At 38.2% G+C, this 21,260-nt stretch overlaps 1 protein-coding gene across 1 annotated transcript in view; it reads left to right on the plus strand.

Annotated features, from left to right (window-relative positions):
• The window catches only part of XYLB (xylulokinase homolog (H. influenzae)), a gene marked incomplete at its 5' end in the record, with an annotated part of 81,179 nt that overhangs the window by 5,432 nt on the left and 54,487 nt on the right, over positions 1-21,260 (plus strand). Inside the window, 9 exons of the mRNA XM_010181327.1 lie at positions 610-675; positions 3,014-3,086; positions 9,801-9,919; positions 11,107-11,188; positions 12,237-12,277; positions 12,691-12,806; positions 14,791-14,906; positions 17,266-17,339; positions 18,715-18,811. Coding sequence (XP_010179629.1) covers positions 610-675; positions 3,014-3,086; positions 9,801-9,919; positions 11,107-11,188; positions 12,237-12,277; positions 12,691-12,806; positions 14,791-14,906; positions 17,266-17,339; positions 18,715-18,811 — 784 coding nt within the window. The remainder of the gene's footprint in view (positions 1-609; positions 676-3,013; positions 3,087-9,800; positions 9,920-11,106; positions 11,189-12,236; positions 12,278-12,690; positions 12,807-14,790; positions 14,907-17,265; positions 17,340-18,714; positions 18,812-21,260) is intronic.

Raw genomic sequence — 21,260 nt, forward strand, 5'->3', positions numbered from 1 at the left:
AAGGCTCTGACCTCCCAAATTGCTGATGCTGCCTTTGAATCATCATACAAAGTTTATGATCAGTGTTGAAATCAGATTTTGCATACCCCTAACAGTTTATTTTTAGCTTGCTAAAGGTTAAGGGTTTTTTGTTATTTGATGTAATACATGGATGAAAAAGTAATTATTCTTACAACTATTGTTAGCCTGTGCTGGAGTTGCTTCTTGAGTATGAAACTTCTCAATTCACCTGCCTAGGAGAGGTACGTAGGCTGGGTAGCCTAAACCTTTTCAAGGATTTGAAGGCAGCATTTGAATTGTGCCGACTCCTGTGCACAGAATAAGTGTGATTCACCCCATTGAACTGTCATTTCTGAAATGTAAATTATGGATAGTAATGCTTTTTTCACAGGCTTTTGTTTTTTTTTTCCAAAAGGTGAGCAAAATTCTCGTAATGAGACTATGCGTTATAGCCTGTTTAGTGCAGATTGCCTGCTGTGCGCTGCCTTTCATCATGCATCAGGCAAATTAAATATCCAAAGTGCAATGTTCTGAACTCATTACACAGAGTTAATGATTATTGACTCCATTTAGGGTTTGTGTTTCTAAGCATTTGCATTTCTTTCTCAGCGTTTTACAGGAAACCAGATAGCAAAGATTTACAGCCAGAATCCTGAGGTCTACCTGCAAACTGAGGTTGGCTCAACTTCAATACAGTTATTGGAAAACACAGTTGAAAATCTTTTAAAATTAATTTTGTGGGAACGTCAGACTTTTTTACTGGAGTGTATTTTGATTCCTGTGTTTGATTTTAAGATTAAAATGGAAAATTTGATTATTTTATTTTTGGTTTTGTTAAATTATTGGTTACTGGGCAGACAAAAATTGGGCATCAGTTCTGCCTTGAATGTTACATTTAAGGCAGCAGATTCCATTGAATTGCACCTTTACAGAAGAAGTTTTAAAAACCAGACTTTCATTTGGGTGCTAATAAACTGTAGAGCAGTTCGAACAGAAATGGGTAATTAGGCACACAGTTGAAATTTTCACACTTAGAACTGGCCATTTACACGCAGAAATTGCTCTGCCATACAAAGTTGTCATCCACGTGGATGTGCATAGGAAAAAGCCTGCAATTGATTCTAGACTTTCCTCATAGATTTTCCCTTGAGGACCTGCTTTGATTCTATTCTTACAAATGAATTTGTGTAGTTGGTTTCCTTCTGATTTTTGATTTTTCAGAAATCGGCTTGCAATTCTGTTACTGTTTCAGTTTGTTGAGTCTGCATCTGACTGTCACTGAAATGCCAGGGTTTGAAGTGAGGTGAAAACTCCATGCAGACACAATGTAAATGAGGGAAGGGCTCTTGTCCTGTGATCAGAGTATGCCAAACACCCAGACTGGTGGAGTCAGGCTGCTTGTGTTTTTGTATTATTGCAGTTATTTATTGTATTGATTAGATATTTTTGGTGGTTTTTAAAATCTGACCCTTTGGAAGTGAGTTGCAAGGTTGACTCTGTATTTTGTGGGACAATGCTGCTTTTTTCCCCTATTTTTTTCTTTCTAAGCACATGTTCTATAACCTTTATGCTAGTAAGTGATGGGGTGAAACAGAACACTAGTGCAGGCTGTTCATAAGCTTAAGACTAAATTAGAGAAAAGTGCATTAGGAAGCGAGTCTGTGGAACTGAGTACCAGTCAGACCAGGTTCAGGTTCTAAGGGCTGATGGCACTGATGGTGCCTTTTAGCAATAACAGATATGCAAGTGTTGTGTTCAAGCACAAAATCTCTCTGTGCCAGAGTTGGGAGCCCAAGTTGGGTTCTCGGGAACCCTCAGGAAGTGCTCAGCAGCTCGACAGCCTCAATGACATGTGGAAGGTGGATGTTTTTCCTTCTCTTGCTTGCTAAACTGCCTGATTCACAGCTTAACTTCATCCTTTTCCTTCCGTTTCAGGCAGCTAGTGCCCACTGGGGCACCACAGAAGGTAGGCCTTCCTTATCTAAGCACAATAAGATATATTCTTGGGGAGAGACGTATGAAGAGCAAGTGCATAATTAAGTTTCCTGGCCATTATAGTCACCTCTTAGAGCTCTGGCTATAGTCCGTCTTGGATGCTGTGTGTAGCACCAGTTTTGTGATCATTATTAAAAAAAGCTGTCACTGCTGGCTCACTCCACCAGTAGAGACTTGATTCTGGTTAGTTACTAGGTGAAAATCGTATTTCTTCTGAATTAGTCAAAGCACACAATAAGGAATTTGCCAGTTTTTATGCTGGCTTCTTGGGAGCAGATAATACTTGATCCTGCAAAAAGCTTGGCAGTAGCTGGTTAACTTGGTAGTTTATATAGCAGATTTGAAGTGAAAGCAAGTTTGTGTTGGATCAGTGCTTTGTGTCTTGTGGCCAGGACGTTTCTGGGCCAGTATTAGAAGCGCTACAGCTGGATCTAATGCGTTGTTGGAACATACCCTGAGGCAGAGCTGCAGGTAGTGGTTTGGCTCAAAGCTCAGTTATTACCAGCTCCGGGGAGTAACCCCTGGACAGTCTAGGGTCTCAGCTGGGAGGAAGGTAAGAGTTCACATAAAGGTGTTAGCAGAGCCTTGCCAGAGTTACTAAAAGCCTTACAGACCTGTGCTCTGGGTGGACCAGTGCACGGTTTCTGGGCATTTTCCCCTGTTGTCAACATACAGGTGTGTTTGTTTGTTTGTGTCTTTTCTTAGTGTTTTTCCTTGGAATTAGGTTCACAGTGAAGTTGTGAATTAATTCGTGGTAACAGAGTATGCTAATATGCTAGGTGTATTTTGCATGTTTCAGAATGCAAAGCTATTAACAGCTTTTATCATGGGTTACTTTTAGATTGATATCAGCTGTATTACTGAGGCACTAAGATAGAACTGAGTAATCCTTCTAGGTGTACTTTCTGTGTCTAACATTTAAGCATCTATTAACATTTGCTGCTTCCAGTTACTTAATTATTTACTTTCTTTGAAGTGAATACTGATGGGACTCACTATCTCACCCTTTTTCTTTCAGAGAATCTCTTTGGTCAGTAGTTTTGCAGCTTCCCTTTTCCTAGGAGCTTATGCACCCATCGATTACAGCGATGGTAAGTGTCTGGGCTTTTCTTGTAGTAACAATTCAACAAGGACATTTTTCTTTCCATCCCCACCTTACATAAAAGGAGGACAAGATCTCTGCTATTTATTTTCAGTCTTTAAACTCTAATAACAACTATATTAGATTTTAAGCTCCTTTTGATTTGTTGCTGCTCTTGATAGTGCTGTCAGCTGTGCTTGTTTGTCTCCATCATACTATGATTCCCATTTCTACAAATATTCTCAGATGAAATTGTACCTTTCTTCATTGCTTTATGTTGTATAAAGGAATGATGAAATATCAATCTGAAAGCATGAAAAAGTCGAGTATTTTTTAGCTAGACTTCATAGTTCTGAGATTTGTTCTTTGGTTTTGATGATTTAGCTCTGAGTTGCCCAGGATGAGAACAAGACATATATCGTGATTATTTTCCTCCGCCTTACTGGTGTATGGATCTGCAACAGAAGTATCTTTTCAAAATGAAAAAGCAAAAACCAAACAAAAAAAAACCCAAACTCAGTTAAAAATATATATATTTAGCCTTCCATATCTCTCTATTCATCATAGCAAAGACAAGAAAGTGACAAGGCTAGCGCGTCTCATTTCTGTTGTGTGTTATCTCAGTTATCCAGCTTTAAATGGCAATTTTAAATGGCAATTACAAAGGAAACCATTTTCCTGGGAGCTGTGCTGTTATTTCTAAATAGCATTTTTGATTCCTGCTCTGAAACTAAGAGAAGATATATTTCAGAGCTGAAAGGTTAGATAACAAGGCTCTCTAAGGAAATTTTGCATTACAGAGCCATGGTTGACACCCATGTGTTAATACCAACTCATTTTTTTCTCTTTCGTTGTTCCATCAAGGCTCACAGGAAAAGGCGAGACACCTCAATTTGAGCTAATGGACTACTTATTCAATATCAGTTCTACTTGAGACCTTAAAAATTGCAAGGCAGTCCATGCTTATTTTGCAGCAGTTGTAAGATTGTTACATCTATCTTCTAGTCCTGGTCTGTTAGCCATGTATTTTCACAGCTGAATTTTACTTCTTTTGTGTATTATTGGCGACAATAAATTTGCGCTTGGCTTCTCAGTGCGCCCAAATGCTGAGCACTTCAGCCACTCAGCCACCCCCAGAACTAACTCCGTGTACTGCATTTCAAAGAGGGATGGTGGGATCCTCAAGGTACTTTTTCTGATAAGGAAATATGTTGATTTTTTATTTTGCAATGAGAGTGAAGTGTTAAATTTGATTAAAATGTTCAAAAATACAAGCATTAAAAAATGGATTTGGGGCTAGGTGATTTTTTTTTTATTGGCAATGTTACCTCTGCCTTTTCTATTTGGAAGCAGGTAGGGGAAATCTGTGCTGCTTCTATTTGGAACATGAAAATGTCTGTGTTTGGTTGAAAACTGAAATATTTTAAACTGAAGAAAATGAAAATTTGTTTAATTGGAAAATTTTTCTTAGAAAATATTGCATTTTTCAAACAGCACTAGGAGAGCCTCTTCTGTTACATCTCTGGATATTTATGGAACCTGAATAAATGTTACCTGCTGTTCAAAGCATGTAAGATTATTAAATCTTTGTATGGAGAAAGATAAGAGAACTAAGCAGGATGTTATCGTCCCCTTTACAAGACTGAAGATTTTTTGGCATTGTAAGCTATATTTTGTCTTGTTCATTCCTTTCTTCGGTTAACATAATGAGAGAGAATTCTAATTCCAGTAATAAAATATAATTATAATGTATGCAGTAGTTATTTGAATCTAGCTGAAAAACAACTTGTTTTCTTGTCATTTACGATTTCTTGCAATTCACTTGATCTTTTACATTGCACCTGTATATTGTAGTTTAGAATGCATCTCTCAAAATAATGTTCAGATAATAGACCTATTTTTCATTTGTGTAGGTTTAACTTCAGGTCATATCATCTCTAAAAGACCCTGTCAAATTGTTTAGCTCCGCACAATAACTTATCTCTCTAAATTTGCAGGTTATTGTAGGAAATGTGCTATTCGGTTTTGGGATTTTTTTATTTTTCTTTTTAAAGGTCCAGTCTCGTAAGGTTCAAATCACTCCTCGTGAATTGCTGAGCACCCTGGGTGGTTGATTTGAAAAAAAAATTAAAAATCAAATTACATTCTGGTGGAATGAAGAATGATTTTCATTTATATTGTGCAGATGTTAAAAGTAAGATACATTTGGGACCCGAGCAACTTGAACACTTGAGGCATTGTTTCTTTTAGAAGACACCTTAAAGAACAGCTATTCAGCTCTTGACCTAGAGAAGCTTTATCTTTTGAAATGCTTTTCTAAGAGCCTTAGGCAAATCATAGCTTAGCATACTTGTTTTTGTTGTTCTATCAAACGGGGATGCTTTGAACTGACGCCTTTTCAAAAGGAAGCTTGCTGGGCTGAATTGACTCCTAATGCAGCTTGGTGGTGTCAGCAGAGTTACGCTGCTTATGGTTTTAGCTCACTGAAAAGGCAATACAGAGTGCGGGAATATACAGACACAACTGTTTCTACATAGATGCCATCATTGAGCTTTAGTTTGTTGATTAATAAACGCGGTTAGTCTGCATTGTTTGGTCCTTGTGATGAAATTGGCTGTTGGTTGGTTGGTTGGTTGTTTCTCCCCCAGCATTGAAGCACTTATACTTCTGTATATGTAGTAAATATTAGCAAGTCCTGATTGTGCTCCTGGTCATTTTATGTTAGAAGTCAGTGATGCTTGCACTGAGAGACTGAATCCCATTCATCCACGTATTGACCCTTTCCTCAGTTCTTACTGGACCATGGCCTTGGCTGTTGACCGTTATTGCTGCTGCCATATCCATCTGGAGCGACAAGTCGAAGGGCTGCCTTTGGTTTGTCTTTTTTCTCATTTCGTTCTCAGATTATTACATATTTTGTATGTTAAACTTAGAACGGTGTGCTTTAGCCATTTTTACTAACTTCTATTACTAGAGGCGGCGTGGATCGTGACCAGAGGTGCTTGAGGTAGGACCTCAGTGTGCATCACTTCCCATATAATCAAAGGAGAAAGAGAAGCGGTTCCAGGGAGCGTTCAGCTCTGTTTTTTATTTTCCACTCACTAGAGCTTCTCATGCAAGTGCCCACGGTTGGATAAGATGAATCCAGGCCAAGATTAACAGTTCTTTCACATCTTTCACAATAAAACAGTTGTTTCACATCTTTTAAATGAGTTTCCGAAGGTGGGGTAAAGTAACTCATCTTTCTTTTCCCAGGCCATCTTGGCTCACCTTTCTTTTCTTAGGGTATATTAAAGCCTTTGTGCAACTGTACCTACCAGTCAATAAACTGAAGTGTTGTTTCTATGTTATATAAACTTAGACTTTTTCAGTTAAAAAGGTTAGTGTTTTTCCTGGTTTATGCAGAAAAGATTGGAGGGTGTCCTTGTATCTTGCAAAATTGCGTTGGAGGATCCTGGTTAAAGGTTTCTCTAGGCTGGCAGGGTGGACGATGGAATTCTTTTTTCAGAAAAACACAGAAAACAACAACTAACCTTTAGTAAAATTCATGTTTATTTAATGTTTCTGTTGCTCATTGTTTAATTTAGTATAACAAAGGGGTTCTTGGCCTTTTAAATTAGGACAACTATATAGAGTTAACATATTTCCTCATAGAATGCCTTGTTATGCCCGAGAGCTTGGGACACCAGGCTGTTCACAACCCCTGCCTCTGGGAAGTGCAGACAGTGATGCTGGGCACAGTTTACCCTGGAAAGAGGGGTTGGAGAAATGTAAGAGTGGTCTCATGTAGAGAAGAGAAGCTGGAGTAAACATTGTCACCTTTCCTTTTCTGTGGGTGGTAGCAGTTTTGACAAAACACCTTTTGACTGCGGAAGGCGTGTAGCATTTTGTGCTCTGTCAGTTTCCTGCTGTTGCATCATAGACCAAATAAACCAGTGCATAATTTGTTAAATGTGTTTAATTTGCCTGAAATGAGATTGATTGACTTTAATAAATGTAATTCTACTTTTTAGGTTATTAATGACAATCCAAATGTCCCACTGTTTGGCATGGGTTATTCCAGTGTCTCAGTACTTTCAGTTTACAGCACTGTGTCATTACACAGCATTATGTCCAGACTTTGTTGATGGTGCTGAGGGTTGGACTGCACAAATACTGTGTTGGCCAAAAAGTAATTGGATTTTTTTTCTGGGTAAATGAAAAGTGAATTTTTCATGGGAGACAAAAACTTTATTAAACAACATATTGTCCATTTTGTTCAATTACCTTCTGCCATCTTTCAGGCAACTTCATGATCCTGAATTCAAAGAAGTTTTGTTTTGTTTTGTTTTTTTGGCAAAAAACAGTGCCGAGAATGATTTGATAGCCTCACCAGCAGTGAAGGTTTTACCATTTAAAGGATTTTGTAAAGAATGAAATAAGTAGTGGTCTGATGGTGCCAGGTCTGGCCAATACGATGGATGTGATAACACATCCCATCCGAGCTGCACCAGTTTTTGATGAGTGATCAAACTCGTATGCGGTCTGGTGTTATCACGGAGAAAAACAACACCTTTGCAGTTCACCAATTCTGGCTGCTTCTGTTTGATGGCATCATTTAATTTACCCAGCTGACGATAGTACACATCCAGATCAATGGTTTGGTTCCTTGGGAGCAATGCAAAATCCACAATACCTCTGAAATCCCACCAGACTGATGGTATAACCTTCCTTTGGTTCATACCTGCTTTTGAAGTGTTTTGAGCTGGTTCATTACGCTTGCTCCATGATCTTTTTCATTGATTGTTTTAGATTATCCATTTTTTTATCACCTGTTATCATACATTTAAAAAATGGATTGTTTACCTCACGTTTCAAGAGAGAATTGAAGATGTCAAAGTGCTCAGCGAGATTAATTTCTTTGAGCTCATGTGGTACCCAAATATCGAGCTTCCTAACGTATCCAAGTTGTTTTAAGTGATTTTTCAATGCTTGATTTCGGTATGTTAGGATTATCAACAATCTCTTGTGATTTTAAACGCCGATTGGAGTCAGTCAGTACCGTTATTTTGTTATTGTCAACTTTGATTTGCCTTCCTGAGCACGGTCCATGTTTAACATCAAAATCCCCAGACCAATACTTAGCAAATCAATTCTGACACTGCCGTAGTTTTAAGGCATCTTCACGATACACATCACATAACAGCGTTTTTTCCTTTTTGGAAGTAATGCAGCAAAATATGACAAAAAATGTTTCTTTTTGACTTTCTGTTTTGATATCAACGCCAAATAAATAATTGTCAATGAAATCATGCACTTTCTTTTTCTAAAACAAGCTTGGACTGTCAGCTGTCAAGTTATATCATTAATTTGTGGTTTAAAGTGGAGTCAGTTGCATTTCAAAACATGTATGTCCAGCTATTACAAAAAATGCAATTACTTTTTGACCAACCCGATATATACTTTATTTGTAAACTTTATTTGTACACCTTGTGATGTGCTCCTGAGGTGTTGCTGCATCCCTTCTCTTCCTCTGTGTCCCAGCATCGCAAGCATCGTCTTGATCCACAGACACTGCATGTGGGGTCAACTTTGCCCTCTGTGTTTTAGAAAGCTTAAAGATGCATTGAATGGAGGTAAATTTCAGGTTTTCCACTGTGCTCAGCTGAGAACTTGGCTGTGTTTCTGAGGTGAATAAGTTGTGGGCTAAACAGCCTTTGAAATGAAAATGTGAATCTAGAATAAGACTGGTACGTCCCTGAACAATACTAACCAGAAACCCATACAGATTTTTTACTGTAATGAAATGTGCAATTAAAGGCATCTTAGAAACGTGAACAAGGGATGTGGAGTGCTCAGTATGTTGTATAGATTTCAGTTGGGCTGCTTGGTGTTTCTGAAAATCATGACTTTGGTATTCACAGCTGCACTCTCCAAAATAGCCTCAGAATTAAAGGCTACATTTGAAAAGTTGACCTCTTTTTTTTTCTTCTTTTTTTAAAATTTTTCTTTTTTTTTACTTCTAATTCTTTATTTTGTAATATCTGAATAAAGAAATATTGATATTGAGGAATTAGGCAGTGTGGATTTAGATACTTATATGATATTTGGCTCAAAGGTAGGAGTGGTATGAGTAGTGTAAAGCCATCCCAAAAGTTGACTTCTTTTTTTTTTCTTTTTTTCTTCTTTTTTAAAAATTTTTTCTATTTTTTAACTTCTAATTCTTTATTTTGTAATATCTGAATAAAGAAATATTGATATTGAGGAATTAGGCAGTGTGGATTTAGATACTTATATGATATTTGGCTCAAAGGTAGGAGTGGTATGAGTAGTGTAAAGCCATCCCACCTAGAGGGGAATTTCTTCATTGTTAGGTCTCAGGTGAGCACATCACACCTTCAAGTGATGTTCCTGTATCACCTTTAGGTAGCTGTAGCAAAGTCGTTATCTAAGGTGGATGATTTGGGGAGACATCCGTGTTCTCCCTTGTGTTCTTAGTTTGGGAATAATTGAATTATCTGGTGCATTGTGCATAAGAGAAGCCTTTTCTGCTGTCTTTACAGGTGAAGCTATCCAGAGGCTGAGTCATCAGGATCCTTTATGCTTAGCAGAGCTGCAACCATTCTCTTTGAATGGCAAATATGCATCTATACATTTTCTGTTGCCTGTAACAAGGTGGAGTTTTTTGTTGCAGTACTGACTCGTGTTTTATGTTATATGCCTCTTGTTTGGATCTGTCTTGCAGGTTCTGGTATGAACTTGCTACAAATCTGGGAAAAGACGTGGTCAGTGTCCTGCCTTGATGCCTGTGCACCTGGATTAGAGGAGAAATTAGGATGCCCTGTGCCATCTCATTCTGTTTTGGTATGTGCCTGTCCAGAAGAGTTGTGAGTGACAAATAGAGCTTTATGCTGAGAGTTCTGCTAGTGGTACTTTCTTGGAGTGGGTTTTTGTGAGCGCACAAGCTTGCATGCACAGTCATCCTCAGAGCTGTGCTGCTTGATTAAATATTTCCAGGTGTGTGGTGAATGTGTATGCCAGAGCAGAAAGAGACATCTCTGAATACTCTCGGGTAGCTGGTGTCTGTTGTAGCTTTCATCATTGATCACCTTGAATTTCTTCATGCTCTGAGCTTTGCTGAGAAAAATTTTGGTATATGCTCCAGGGATAAAAATCGTTGGGGTCCCCTCACAGGCACCTGGTCACTGCAGAACTGTGCACAGTGCTTTTTACTGCAGAAGCAGAACACAACATTTGCATTTCTTGACAGGGACCTTGTTTTAAACGGTTTGTAGAGTTAATGAGGTAATCTTTGTGAATAATTTGGGATATTTAAAGCTCCTCAGTTCACATAGCATAATGGTGAAATCAAATCAAGCTGCACATCTCTTGGAGTAAATGAATTTAGTGTTACTACCCAGCACACAAAGAGCTATTGCTTTAGCTGGTGCACATGCAAGAGAGTGTAGATACCCATCACCCAATCCCTCTGAATTCACTGCTGATCTTCTGTAATGGAGAAGAACATATAAAATTCTTAGAAATATCCTTTCGTTTTTTACAAATAGTTTTCTTCTCCTTTTTTTTTCCTCTATGGCTATCAAATATGGCTTAAAAGAATACAGTTCTTGACCCCTAAAATAATAGGGGTCATATTCCAGCATTTGATGCTGTGATGTATATTAATGTTGTGTTTCCTCTTATGTTTGCATTGAATTTCTAATTTCTATGTATTAATATTCATGTATGTGTGCAAAATAGGTGGATGTGTTCATGTTACTTGATGTGAATAACTGGAGAGACAGCCAAAGCTAAAATGCTACTATGTGCTTAACCTATTTCAAAATCTAGTCTGAAGGTATTGTGTGAGGTTCTCAACAAAAAAAATGGATTCAAAATTTTTAATATAGTCGTTCCTACCTTAAATACACAGAAATGATTATTACAGCTGCTTTGGGGTTTTTCAGTTCTATGTGACAACACATTGTGTCATACATTGCAAGATTACTTTCCATTTTTTGAGGTTTTTTTTCCTCTCTTTCTTTCCTTAGGGGCCCATTTCTCCGTATTATAGTCAGCGTTATGGGTTTAGCCCGGACTGTAAAATAGTAGCATTTACAGGAGACAATCCAGGTGAGATGATTAAATGTGTGCGTTTCTGTGAATATGATTATGGATGTCCTAAAAGTCTATATCAATCTCATTGATTCTCAGATGTTCCCTGTACAGTGAAATAATGTTGTGTTTATCAGTATTAATCCCTTTTTCCAGCAGCCTTCTCTCACTGGTGGTTCTGAGGTACAGACCCTGGAATAAGCTGGGTATGACAAATGAATTCCCTTTTGCTTAGTAATTAGAGGTGACTTCATTTGCCTCTTGATAACTTCAGTTTTGGTTTGCTTATCCCTAAGAAACTATTCTTACTATGAACTACAACATTTTAACTAAAAAAAAAAATATATACATATATATACATACATATAAATCCTGTTGTATCTTTTCAAACTAAAAAAGGTGGAGGTGTACCTCATAGGCTTTCTCTAAGGATGAGAGCTGTCCTTTTGTCAGACTGATCGATTTCAGACTAAGGGAAGGTGTTAATTTAAGGTCAGTTTTTTGAATCCTGGAGACTGTTTCAGTGTAGAACAAAGTCATCTGTTTCTCAAGACTGTGAAAACAAAATACTTATTTGTATTACAATAGCATATACAAATTGGAATCAAGAAGGAGACTTCATCATGGTATATTTTACATTCCTATTCTGGGGGTTCGTGAAACTCTGTGTTTCCCAAAAGTCCAATTTTTCTTCTAGAGATTCAAACCCAGCTTAGTCCACTATATATGTGAGTAGTCTGATGTAAGAGGGAGTGTTTCTCATTTAAAGTGTGTTGTTAAGTGAGGGTCCACTGTGTTTAAAACCTGAATTTGTAAAACATTAGGGAATCATGCAGTTCTGTAGCCTTTTGTTATGAACATTTTGATTTTTGTTAAGAATCACTCCCTCACCCAAATGCTTTGTCCCTCTCTTACAGTGTATAGGCCAAGGCCATCATGAGCGTATTTGCCATTTATATTGTACTTTGAGATGGTGAATGCGATGTATTATGGTGTCTCATGCAACATGCTATAGTTGAGTCAAATGAGTAACTTTTTATCTGGTATTCTGACTCTTCGCTTTCAGCATCATTGGCTGGGATGAGACTTCAAGAAGGAGATATTGCAGTAAGTCAAAACATGCTCCTGAAAACTGTCCATATCCCTGAATAAATGAAATACGTGAAATATAAAATAGCTGTAGTTTATCAGTTAGATTTATCTGCTAGTGTTTATTTTCTGTACATTGCATTCACGCTTGTTTTATTTCTATCAGTCTGTAAGCTGCCTGAAAGACTTTAAGTAAACTCTTGTGACTATTTTTAACTAATGCTCCAGACATTAAAACCTAAGTCTCCATCTAGTATGTATTTCACTGGCGTGACAATCCAAGTCAGTGCTAGCTTCAGCACGAATCCAATTGACTTAATGTGTAATTTAAAAACAATTAGTGGTAATAACAAATGGTTTTAATTTAATTTCTGTATTGCTTTCCATGCACGTTGTGATAACGCTTCAATTATTTCCACCCCCCCCTCCAGATCAGTCTTGGCACAAGTGACACATTGTTTCTGTGGATCCAAGAGCCAACTCCTGCCTTAGAAGGTCATATCCTCTGCAATCCTGTTGATTCTCAAACATATATGGCACTTTTATGGTAATATCATTTATTTTTTGTACATCTGGGATCAATAACGTATATTTCTTTCTCTAGTGTTAGTGTTTTTTATATCTTTTGCGAAATGGTAATGAATAGAACATTCAGCACTCTGTACGGTATATGGCAATCTATTGCTGAAACATTTGCATCAACATTATAGCATTCCTATTGTTAAAGTTGAGTAACTGAAACTGCAGAGTTGTGGAGGATAAATTCTCATGACAATAAAAAGCTGAAATTATTTTTACATATCTATACATAGAGCCAGTTCACTATGAATCTAAGGTAATACATTTAATGTACAGGAATAACAATCTTCTGAAATATAATAATGCAAAATGTCAGGAGCTTGACAAGGCTGTGTAACTTCTGTGCTCTTCAAATGGTCCAGAGGGGACATAACAGGGCAGGTGAAGATTCCCTTTTCATAAAGGACCATAATCAGTGCTCTTCAGGGACTTATTATGCTGTGCATGTGGAAAATGCTGAGATCTCGAGAAGCCCAGCTGAGAGAATGGTCCTCATGGTAGCTTTTGGCTGGTGTGATTTGAGAATTGTTCAGCCCCTTGCCAGCCAAGTAGGTGGGAAGATGGCTTAAAGCTGTGTTTTCCCTCACTGAGTCACAGTATTCAGAGGAAAAATCTCCAAAGTGGCTCATAGTATTTAGGCAAATATTTACAAGTAGTATGCAGATAAATTTTGTGTGTAAATCCCCTGGATTGTAGGTGTTTGTAGCTCAAAACTTCAGCAAAGCTCAAGTCTGCCCCTTAACTGTAATGTTGAGTCTTACCTGTACAGCAATAGGATGCTGCAGATGACAGTGAGAATGATGTTCCTAAAGTTGAGTTTCTTATTTCCCCACAATGTTTCTTCTGACTGTTGCTGTGTGTGAGAGCTATATAAACAAACTGTTCATAATAGAAAAGGAGATGTTGAGGCATTTTTCTGAACAACTGTTACACTGCCATTCTTTTACTGCGGCTTAATATGTGCAGGTGGCCAAACCTGCCTTCAGAATGCAAGATCTTTCTGTAGCCATGCAGATACATAGAGTTCCTGTTCCTTCTGCCCAGTCATTTCTACCCTGGTGCTGCCCCTTTTGCACCAATGTCCCTTTATTTCTAGAATATTTGAGTTAATAGAGGACCCTCAGTTAGGAGAAAAAAAGTTGCTGAGCTACCAGGCAGGGTATTTGTACGGAAAACTCGAGTAACTTTGGCTGCCTCTACCAAGCAATTTACATAATTTCCTTGCCCTTTTTCTGGATATTTCTGTGCCTTTCCTGAAACTGATGAGTTGCTCTGAAAACTTTGTGCTGGAGAGCATTCAAACTGCTTTCCTCTGGATTTGAGTCCAGTGTTGCAGTATTTTGCAGGAGTACTGTATTCACAGAGGAGACAAAGGAGGTGACTGTGTAAAGGGTGCAAAGACCATGAACAGATGCATGTTTTCCAGCGTGGTTTACTGGCTCTGGACCAGAACCATGCAGATGCAGCTGCAGTGCTTTCCTTTGCCAAATCCTGGCACAGTGCTAGACCTCATAAGTCTTGCTGGACCTAAGCTGGGGCTATACTGGTACTATGTTACTGAAAACATAAATGCAATATAGAGACACTCTTGATCCTCCTTGCAGAGTCATCTCAGAATGAGCTTTTTTGCACTGTGTCAGAGTACTTCTCTGAGGAGATGTCTTCGCTGGGTTTAGCGTGGCCGGCCAGACTTGATCTAAGCTGACTTACAGGAGAGATGTGTACCAACATCTCCGCACTGTGTTCCTCAACATGGCCTGTAATAGTTATTTTCTCTCTTATCTAGTTTTCTACCTCTTTATCTCTTTCCATAATGAAGAAGTGATTGTATTTTTAGCTTGCCCAGCTTTATTCACCTAATACAATAAACACCAATATTGAGTAAAACGAGTTGCTTTAAAAATCTAAAGCCAAATGTTTAGAAAAATGCATATGGTGTGTTTTTGTTTCAGTTTTAAGAATGGCTCTCTGATGAGAGAGAAGATCAGAGATGACTGTGCTTCAGGCTCCTGGGATGAATTCTCCAAAGCTTTATCATCTACTGTGGCTGGGAACAACGGAAATTTGGGTATGAGCCTTAGCAGGGCCGGGACTTCCAGGGTTTGCTTAGACACAGACTTGGGTGGGTGTTGTACCTCCTTTTTACTTGGGTCACTATAAAGGCCAAGAGCAGGGGAAATTCCTAATGTGTGCTTAGAACTGCTCTGTTGACAGGCTGTCATGACAGTGTTTCCCTTTAGTATTCACTAAATAAGAAAATTATATTTATGGAGCTCTTTTGGTCTTTGAAAGGGTGTTAGTGGCATCTTAGCGGTAGAAAAGGCTTTCGTTGAAGTTTCTTTTTCTGAAGAAACCAAGTGAATTGAGTAGCTCCATGTTATTTCTTTCTCACTCATTACTTTAGAATCTTGTTCATGAATGTGAACAAAGCAGTAATGTCAAGCGATACCCAGATTTCCTGCATTTTCTCCAATGTATGTCACAGAGTCATTTCATCCCTGTTTTTTCCCCATATTATGCTGAATGAAACGAAACAAAATTATGATGAGGGAAATATCTTTAAAATATAAATGAACCCATGTATTTGAAGTTTTGCATTATTTTCTTTCCTAGAGCTTAGCATTTTACTGGAGCAGTGTATCACTCTGAAATAAGTTATTGAAGGGTGATCATACGTGTAATCAGGATTAAAATGTAATCATTGCAGAGCTGGATTTGAAATTGTCACCATCATCCTAGATCTGAATTGATATGAGTAAAATTAATTTTAAAACTGTAGGTAGCAAAGTTTTTAAAGGCAGATATTTAGGCTATAGAAGGCTTCATTCCTTAGGAAGGTGCCTGTAAGATACAGTGACTTGACACTGTGAGGTTAGCACTGATTTTTCATTTTTAGAAGCTCTGTTATGTTGTCTGTCAAACTCAGTCCCTGTGGAGTATTAAAATTACCAGGAATCTCTTTTTCACTGCAAGACAAATCATCAGTTCAGATGTTTCAGAAAATGTGAAGACGCTGTTCTAAAACCTGAAAGTCAGCTGCTTTAGTCAGTATTAAAAACATCGGAAATTGATGAAAATCGTGCTACTGAATTCAAGGATACCAGGACACTGCCTTAAAGTTTTATAATTTGCATTATAATGTATTCACTTGGATATCTCAATCCCCTATAAAATGGGTATTTTGTGAAAGGGATCCTCAATAACCTGTATGCTTGGATAACCTCTGGGTACACATGTAAAAATGCAGTAATCTCCATGGTCTGAGTTCCTGAGGGAAGCAGAGCAAAGAAGTCTCTGGTTGGGCTCCCCCATTTTATCACATGTACCTTGCAGTGTCTGTGGTGGAGAAGATGCCCCTGAAGAGGTTTGGAGATGGGCAGAGGCAGCTCCTAGAGTGAGGTTGGGATAATGAGAGTAACGGGGGTAGCAGATCGGGAAGGAGGAGCAGTGATGGATGAGGGCCCTGTTGTGTCTGGGAGCTACCTGAGAAGGCTGATGAAATAATCATATTTACTTGAAGACCTCATCTGCCAGGTTCAAGGTGGCAGAAGGGTCAGAAAGGAAATTTTGGGATCTACATCCCCTGGCAAAGCCTGCAGATCTGTAACCAACAGTGTTGGTTGCTGACAAGTTTTCAGAATGTTTAAGCAAAAAGCTTACGTGTGCTGAAACACAGTGTTACTGTTTTGTTTGGGTTTTAGGCTAATGCTCATAGGGCTGCTGGGACTGCATACTCTTGTTCCAAAGATCTGAACCTTAAAAACTCTCCTTAGTTTCTTAGCTATTCTGTTCAGTTTTCCTGTCCTCATTTTCTGTTTCCTTTCTTGAATATCTTTTCTGACCAACCCTTCTTGCCATCCACACAAAAGAAATCTTTTTCACACTTTTTGTCTAGCTGTCTACAAAGCATTACTGCATTTCTTCAGATCTCATCAAAACTGTTCAGAGATCAGCTCTGCTTCATGACTTAAATTCTCTAATAAGCTCATGAAATCTAATCCAGTGCATGAAGTGTTCCAATATTCCTGTACTCTTCTTACTAACTAACCATTTTTTCTGTGTTATTTTATTTTCCTTTCATCCTTTTATATGACCTACTGAAACTATTTCTAAGATGTGTTATATATTCTTATCTTTTTACTTGCATGTGTGTGTGTGTTCTGGTGGATGTGGGCTCTTTTGCAGGCTTGTTGTTACGTTGTTTGGATGCCTAGAGCCAGGCGTGCTTAAGAGCCACGTTTTTGTAAACTGAAAGTAGTTAAATTCGATAAGTGTCTGGACTGAAATTAGTTAAGAAACGGGCTGTGTGGTGACTCAAATGTCTTTCCAAATACGTGATAAACATGATCATTTTTGCTCTGTGCTGAAATAAGATTCCAACTTTGGGCTGGAGCAAACAGGACACTCTTTAATGTTCCTTGATGCAGGTTTCTACTTTGATGTGATGGAAATTACTCCTGAAGCAGTTGGGATTCACAGATTCAACAGAGACAACCGAAAGGTAGTAGTAATCTAGTTAATGTCTCAAACCTTGAAGGAGTACTGTCAAGGCTTGAAATCTTTGCAATTATTTTTTCTTTTCTAAAATGCTTGCTTTCAAGTTTAATTTATTGATGTAAGTCCCTGCGATGATTTTCATAAGGAAGTATTTGGTCTGTAGCTTGAACGTATCTGCTGTGCAAAGTCTGAACTACCACTTACACGCTGTTTCTTTGAGGAAACATTTACTTTACTGGAAAATGTGGATTTACTGAAACCAACACTGTTTTGGAAACAGGATTAACTTTAAGCTTGCTGAGAGCTTAGTAGACTTACATGACTTAGTCTCCATCTTCTAAGTTTCAGACACACAGATAAGGATGTATTGAAACTTTGGGCTATAACATTTTGTCTTTTATCTTGCTCTAAATGTGTATAGAAAAGTAAAAGCCTCATTTTGCTGTCTTGCATGTCTTGGAGTAACCTGCAAGCTATGTAATGGTATGTAAGTGAACCAGGCTCAAGTCCAATTGGAATGAAAATAGAAATTGTGTTACGGAAAGACAAGTTCTTTGTATCCCTTTTTCTTTTTTCTTTCTGTTGAGGAATGGATGTTGTTTAAATGTCTGTCTTTCTGCATGGAACTGAAACTCAGCAGATGTCTTGGATCAATCGTGACACCCAGTTGATTAGACCTCACCTAGGTGAACAGAGATTGGTACTATCCTGTGTTTGCAGTGTAGCGCTGGTCTCTGAAATGCTGTTTGCTGTTTTAAATGAATGCTTAATTGCTTCTAGCTGTTATACGAGTTGTAGGCACTTATTGAAGTAGGTGGAAAAACTCAATTATTTCTGCAAAATTCTTTGTATTTGTTTGTAGTTCAGTATTTTCCTACTTCTGTTGCCTTGCTCATATTCTGGTTGACAAAAAGACAGAAAAGTATTGTATATAGCAACTAAGATTAATGAAGAGGTTACATGGTTTGACTTTTGTGCAGACAGAAATAGATTTAAAACTTTTGTGTCACTGCTTTGTGCTTCTGAATGTTATCTACTTGCTTTAGTTTTATATTTTTGAGATATTGATTCTTAAGGAGCCTTTGGTGCTGGGAAATGCACAGAGAGAAGAGCTTACAACTTGCACTAGAACCTCTTCCCATTGTGCATTGATTTTGATTTGCCAACAACACCGAGGTTATGGGTTGTGGTCTCTGTCGTGAGTCTTTAGGTCCATCTTGTGTGTGTGTGAGAGCAGCCGGGCCTCGCTGAAAGCAGACTTCAGTGCAAAGGCAAGGATACTCGACTATAAATGTCTTGCGTTTTTAACTAGTCTCCAGCTCGACATTGTGTAGCGTGTAAGGTGCTTGTTAACTTAATGCATTCCCTCTTTGATGCAGGTTTCAGACTTTCCAAAGGAGGTGGAAATACGAGCGCTGATTGAAGGGCAGTTCATGGCCAAGAGGATTCACGCTGAAAAGCTGGGATATAGAGTCAGTGAGTATGATGAAAAAGCTGCAGAGCTAATGACATTAGAGATCAGACACAAATACCGGAGTCCTGACAGTAATGTCAGCGTTGGGATTCTTGTCCTGCCTGACCGATACAGAAACTGGTGTGAATTCTAAATTAGCCTCCTGGAAAAAGTCTTCACGGTGTGTTGGGGACAAGTTTTTGCAGATGTTAACTTTAGAAGGGCCAATGGTTTAACTTAAGATGACTTCTTTTTCAAGTATTCTTGCTGTTTCATTGTTACTGAGCTGCATTGTCAGTTTTTAAATAAGAATTTGAGCTTCGATAGCTTGTTAAGGGAAAAGAAGTCCAGCCTTCTGCCTAAAGTAGAAGACCATAACTCAAAAAATCTAAAATCTGTGCTTAGTTCCTGGATCTGCCATAAGCTTGTCACTTACCTCTTTACCTTAGTTTTCTGATAATAAAGCAGAAGCCCTTTCCCTGTCTTGTAATTTAGAAAGCAAGAGATCCTGCTCCCTAGAATCTATAATATGAATAGTTTTTAGCACATTAGAACAACAAAATCAGCCAGTGTTTTACCTATAGAAGTGGGATCGGATCATTACTAGCTGTGCAGTTCTACAAAAAAGAATACAGGCAAGTTGGTAAGATGTTTTATTGGTGTTTTCTGTCAGTGTATCACTCAGTGGCATCGTAAAGAATACTGAATTGAAAATACTGAATCCATCTTGAGGGTTTTTAACTAATGTTTTGTTTTTTAAAATCATACTGTTTTTATTTACATCCTGATCTCTTTCTTTACAACCCAGTCCTGACCTCCTATTTACAAGCCATTGCTGGCTCCTACCTCCAGGCTTTTATCCATAATCATGAAAGATATAATTTTTTAAATTTTTATTTTTAAGAGAGAACTCCAGGAGCTGAAAGTTGAGAAAATACAGAGATCTGGAACAAATCATGAGGCTTGGCAACACCACCTCATAAATTTATGCTGTAAAGGTTTTCCTGTGGTATATTTTCTTATATACTAGAAACCGTATTTATTTGAGGAGGTTATGTATGGAGGCAGGCAGAGGTTCAAATAGATCGTGTTTAAAACACCTGTTTATCCTTAAGTCTTAGATTCTGCTGCACCAAAAGCTTGGGTTAAATAGCCAAGAAAGCTCATGGCTGAAGAGGATACTTTTGCACTCAGTAAATGTCAGCGGTTAGACAAACACCAGAGTGTGAGAAGAGCTAAAAGATACCAGAAAACTCTGACACAGAAACAAATGGGTAGAAGTTATTTGTAAATCCATTCAGGCTAAGCAATTTGAGGATGTGGCTTAATAAGCTTTAAAAGTTATAATTTATTTTTTTTTAGTGCTGCAGGTGCCTACAGTAAAAAGGAGATGAGTGTGAGTGCGTTGTGTTCCTGTAGATTCCTTGGAACCTCGTGTGCTTTTGTTTTGTTGCATCCCAAGGGTCTTTCAGCTATTTGGTAACTCACAGATGAGTTGCTTTAAAAAAGAGCTGCTGTACGTAGTGTAGGCTGTGTGCATCTCCCACTTTTCCTTAGTGGTATTATTTAAATGTCATATTCTGTTATTTGTGTAGTGATGGCAGGCTTACATCTGCATTTGTTGTGTGACAGCTCTGAAAACAGGGTGTGTTCTGAATGTGTTTCAGGGTACAGATGAGCATTGTGGGAATTGCTTTGGTATTGCCAGAGTTTCTCTTGTTTATTAGCTGCTGATTTTCAGGCTGTTTTTTGGTTTGTGTTTTTTTTTTTTAAATGTGATTTAAAAGCTTATTTATCTTTCGGATGAAATATGCAGTCAGGACCCTTGTGTTTATTCAATTCCTTTTAGGCCTTGTCTGCATGGAGAATTTACTTTCATTTGTCCAGGAGTGAAGCTGATTTATATTCAGAAATATAATCCCAGCAGTGTAAATCTTGGCTTTTTCTTTCTTTGTGGTTGTTGTTACTTAGACCAGTGGGAAAATACAGAAATAACTGTTCCTAAGATCTCCAGAGTTACATGATGACACCTATTACATTGATCTGTATCAGAAATGGAAATGACATGGTCAGTCGCAACAAATGCTTTGCTGTGGTATCCTGGGGTTTGTGTGGTGCCATCTCAGTGGTGCAGATGAGTCAGAAACCTAGCTATGGATTTCCCTAGCCCTGGCACCAAGGTGCTGGAAAATCATTTTGGCAGAGTCGTGGACCTGCCTTTCTGTTCTTTGGCCAAATGCAGATGACTGTCATCTGGAAAGCGGCAGCGTACATGGAAGACTATTTTTGTAAAAATAAATAAATAAAAATCTGTCATACAGAGTTCTTGGTTATGCACTGTGACCATGACAAACATTAGATAATCCCTTAGAATTTACTTTCAGTTAATGAATATATTATCTTGCTAGGAGCAGTATTTTGGATCCTCGCTCTTGCTAGCTCTGCAAGAAGAAGTGCAGTGATGCTGAAAGA

Source organism: Mesitornis unicolor, unplaced genomic scaffold, assembly GCF_000695765.1.
Source record: "Mesitornis unicolor isolate BGI_N332 unplaced genomic scaffold, ASM69576v1 scaffold7903, whole genome shotgun sequence".
NCBI classification, from domain to species: domain Eukaryota; kingdom Metazoa; phylum Chordata; class Aves; order Mesitornithiformes; family Mesitornithidae; genus Mesitornis; species Mesitornis unicolor.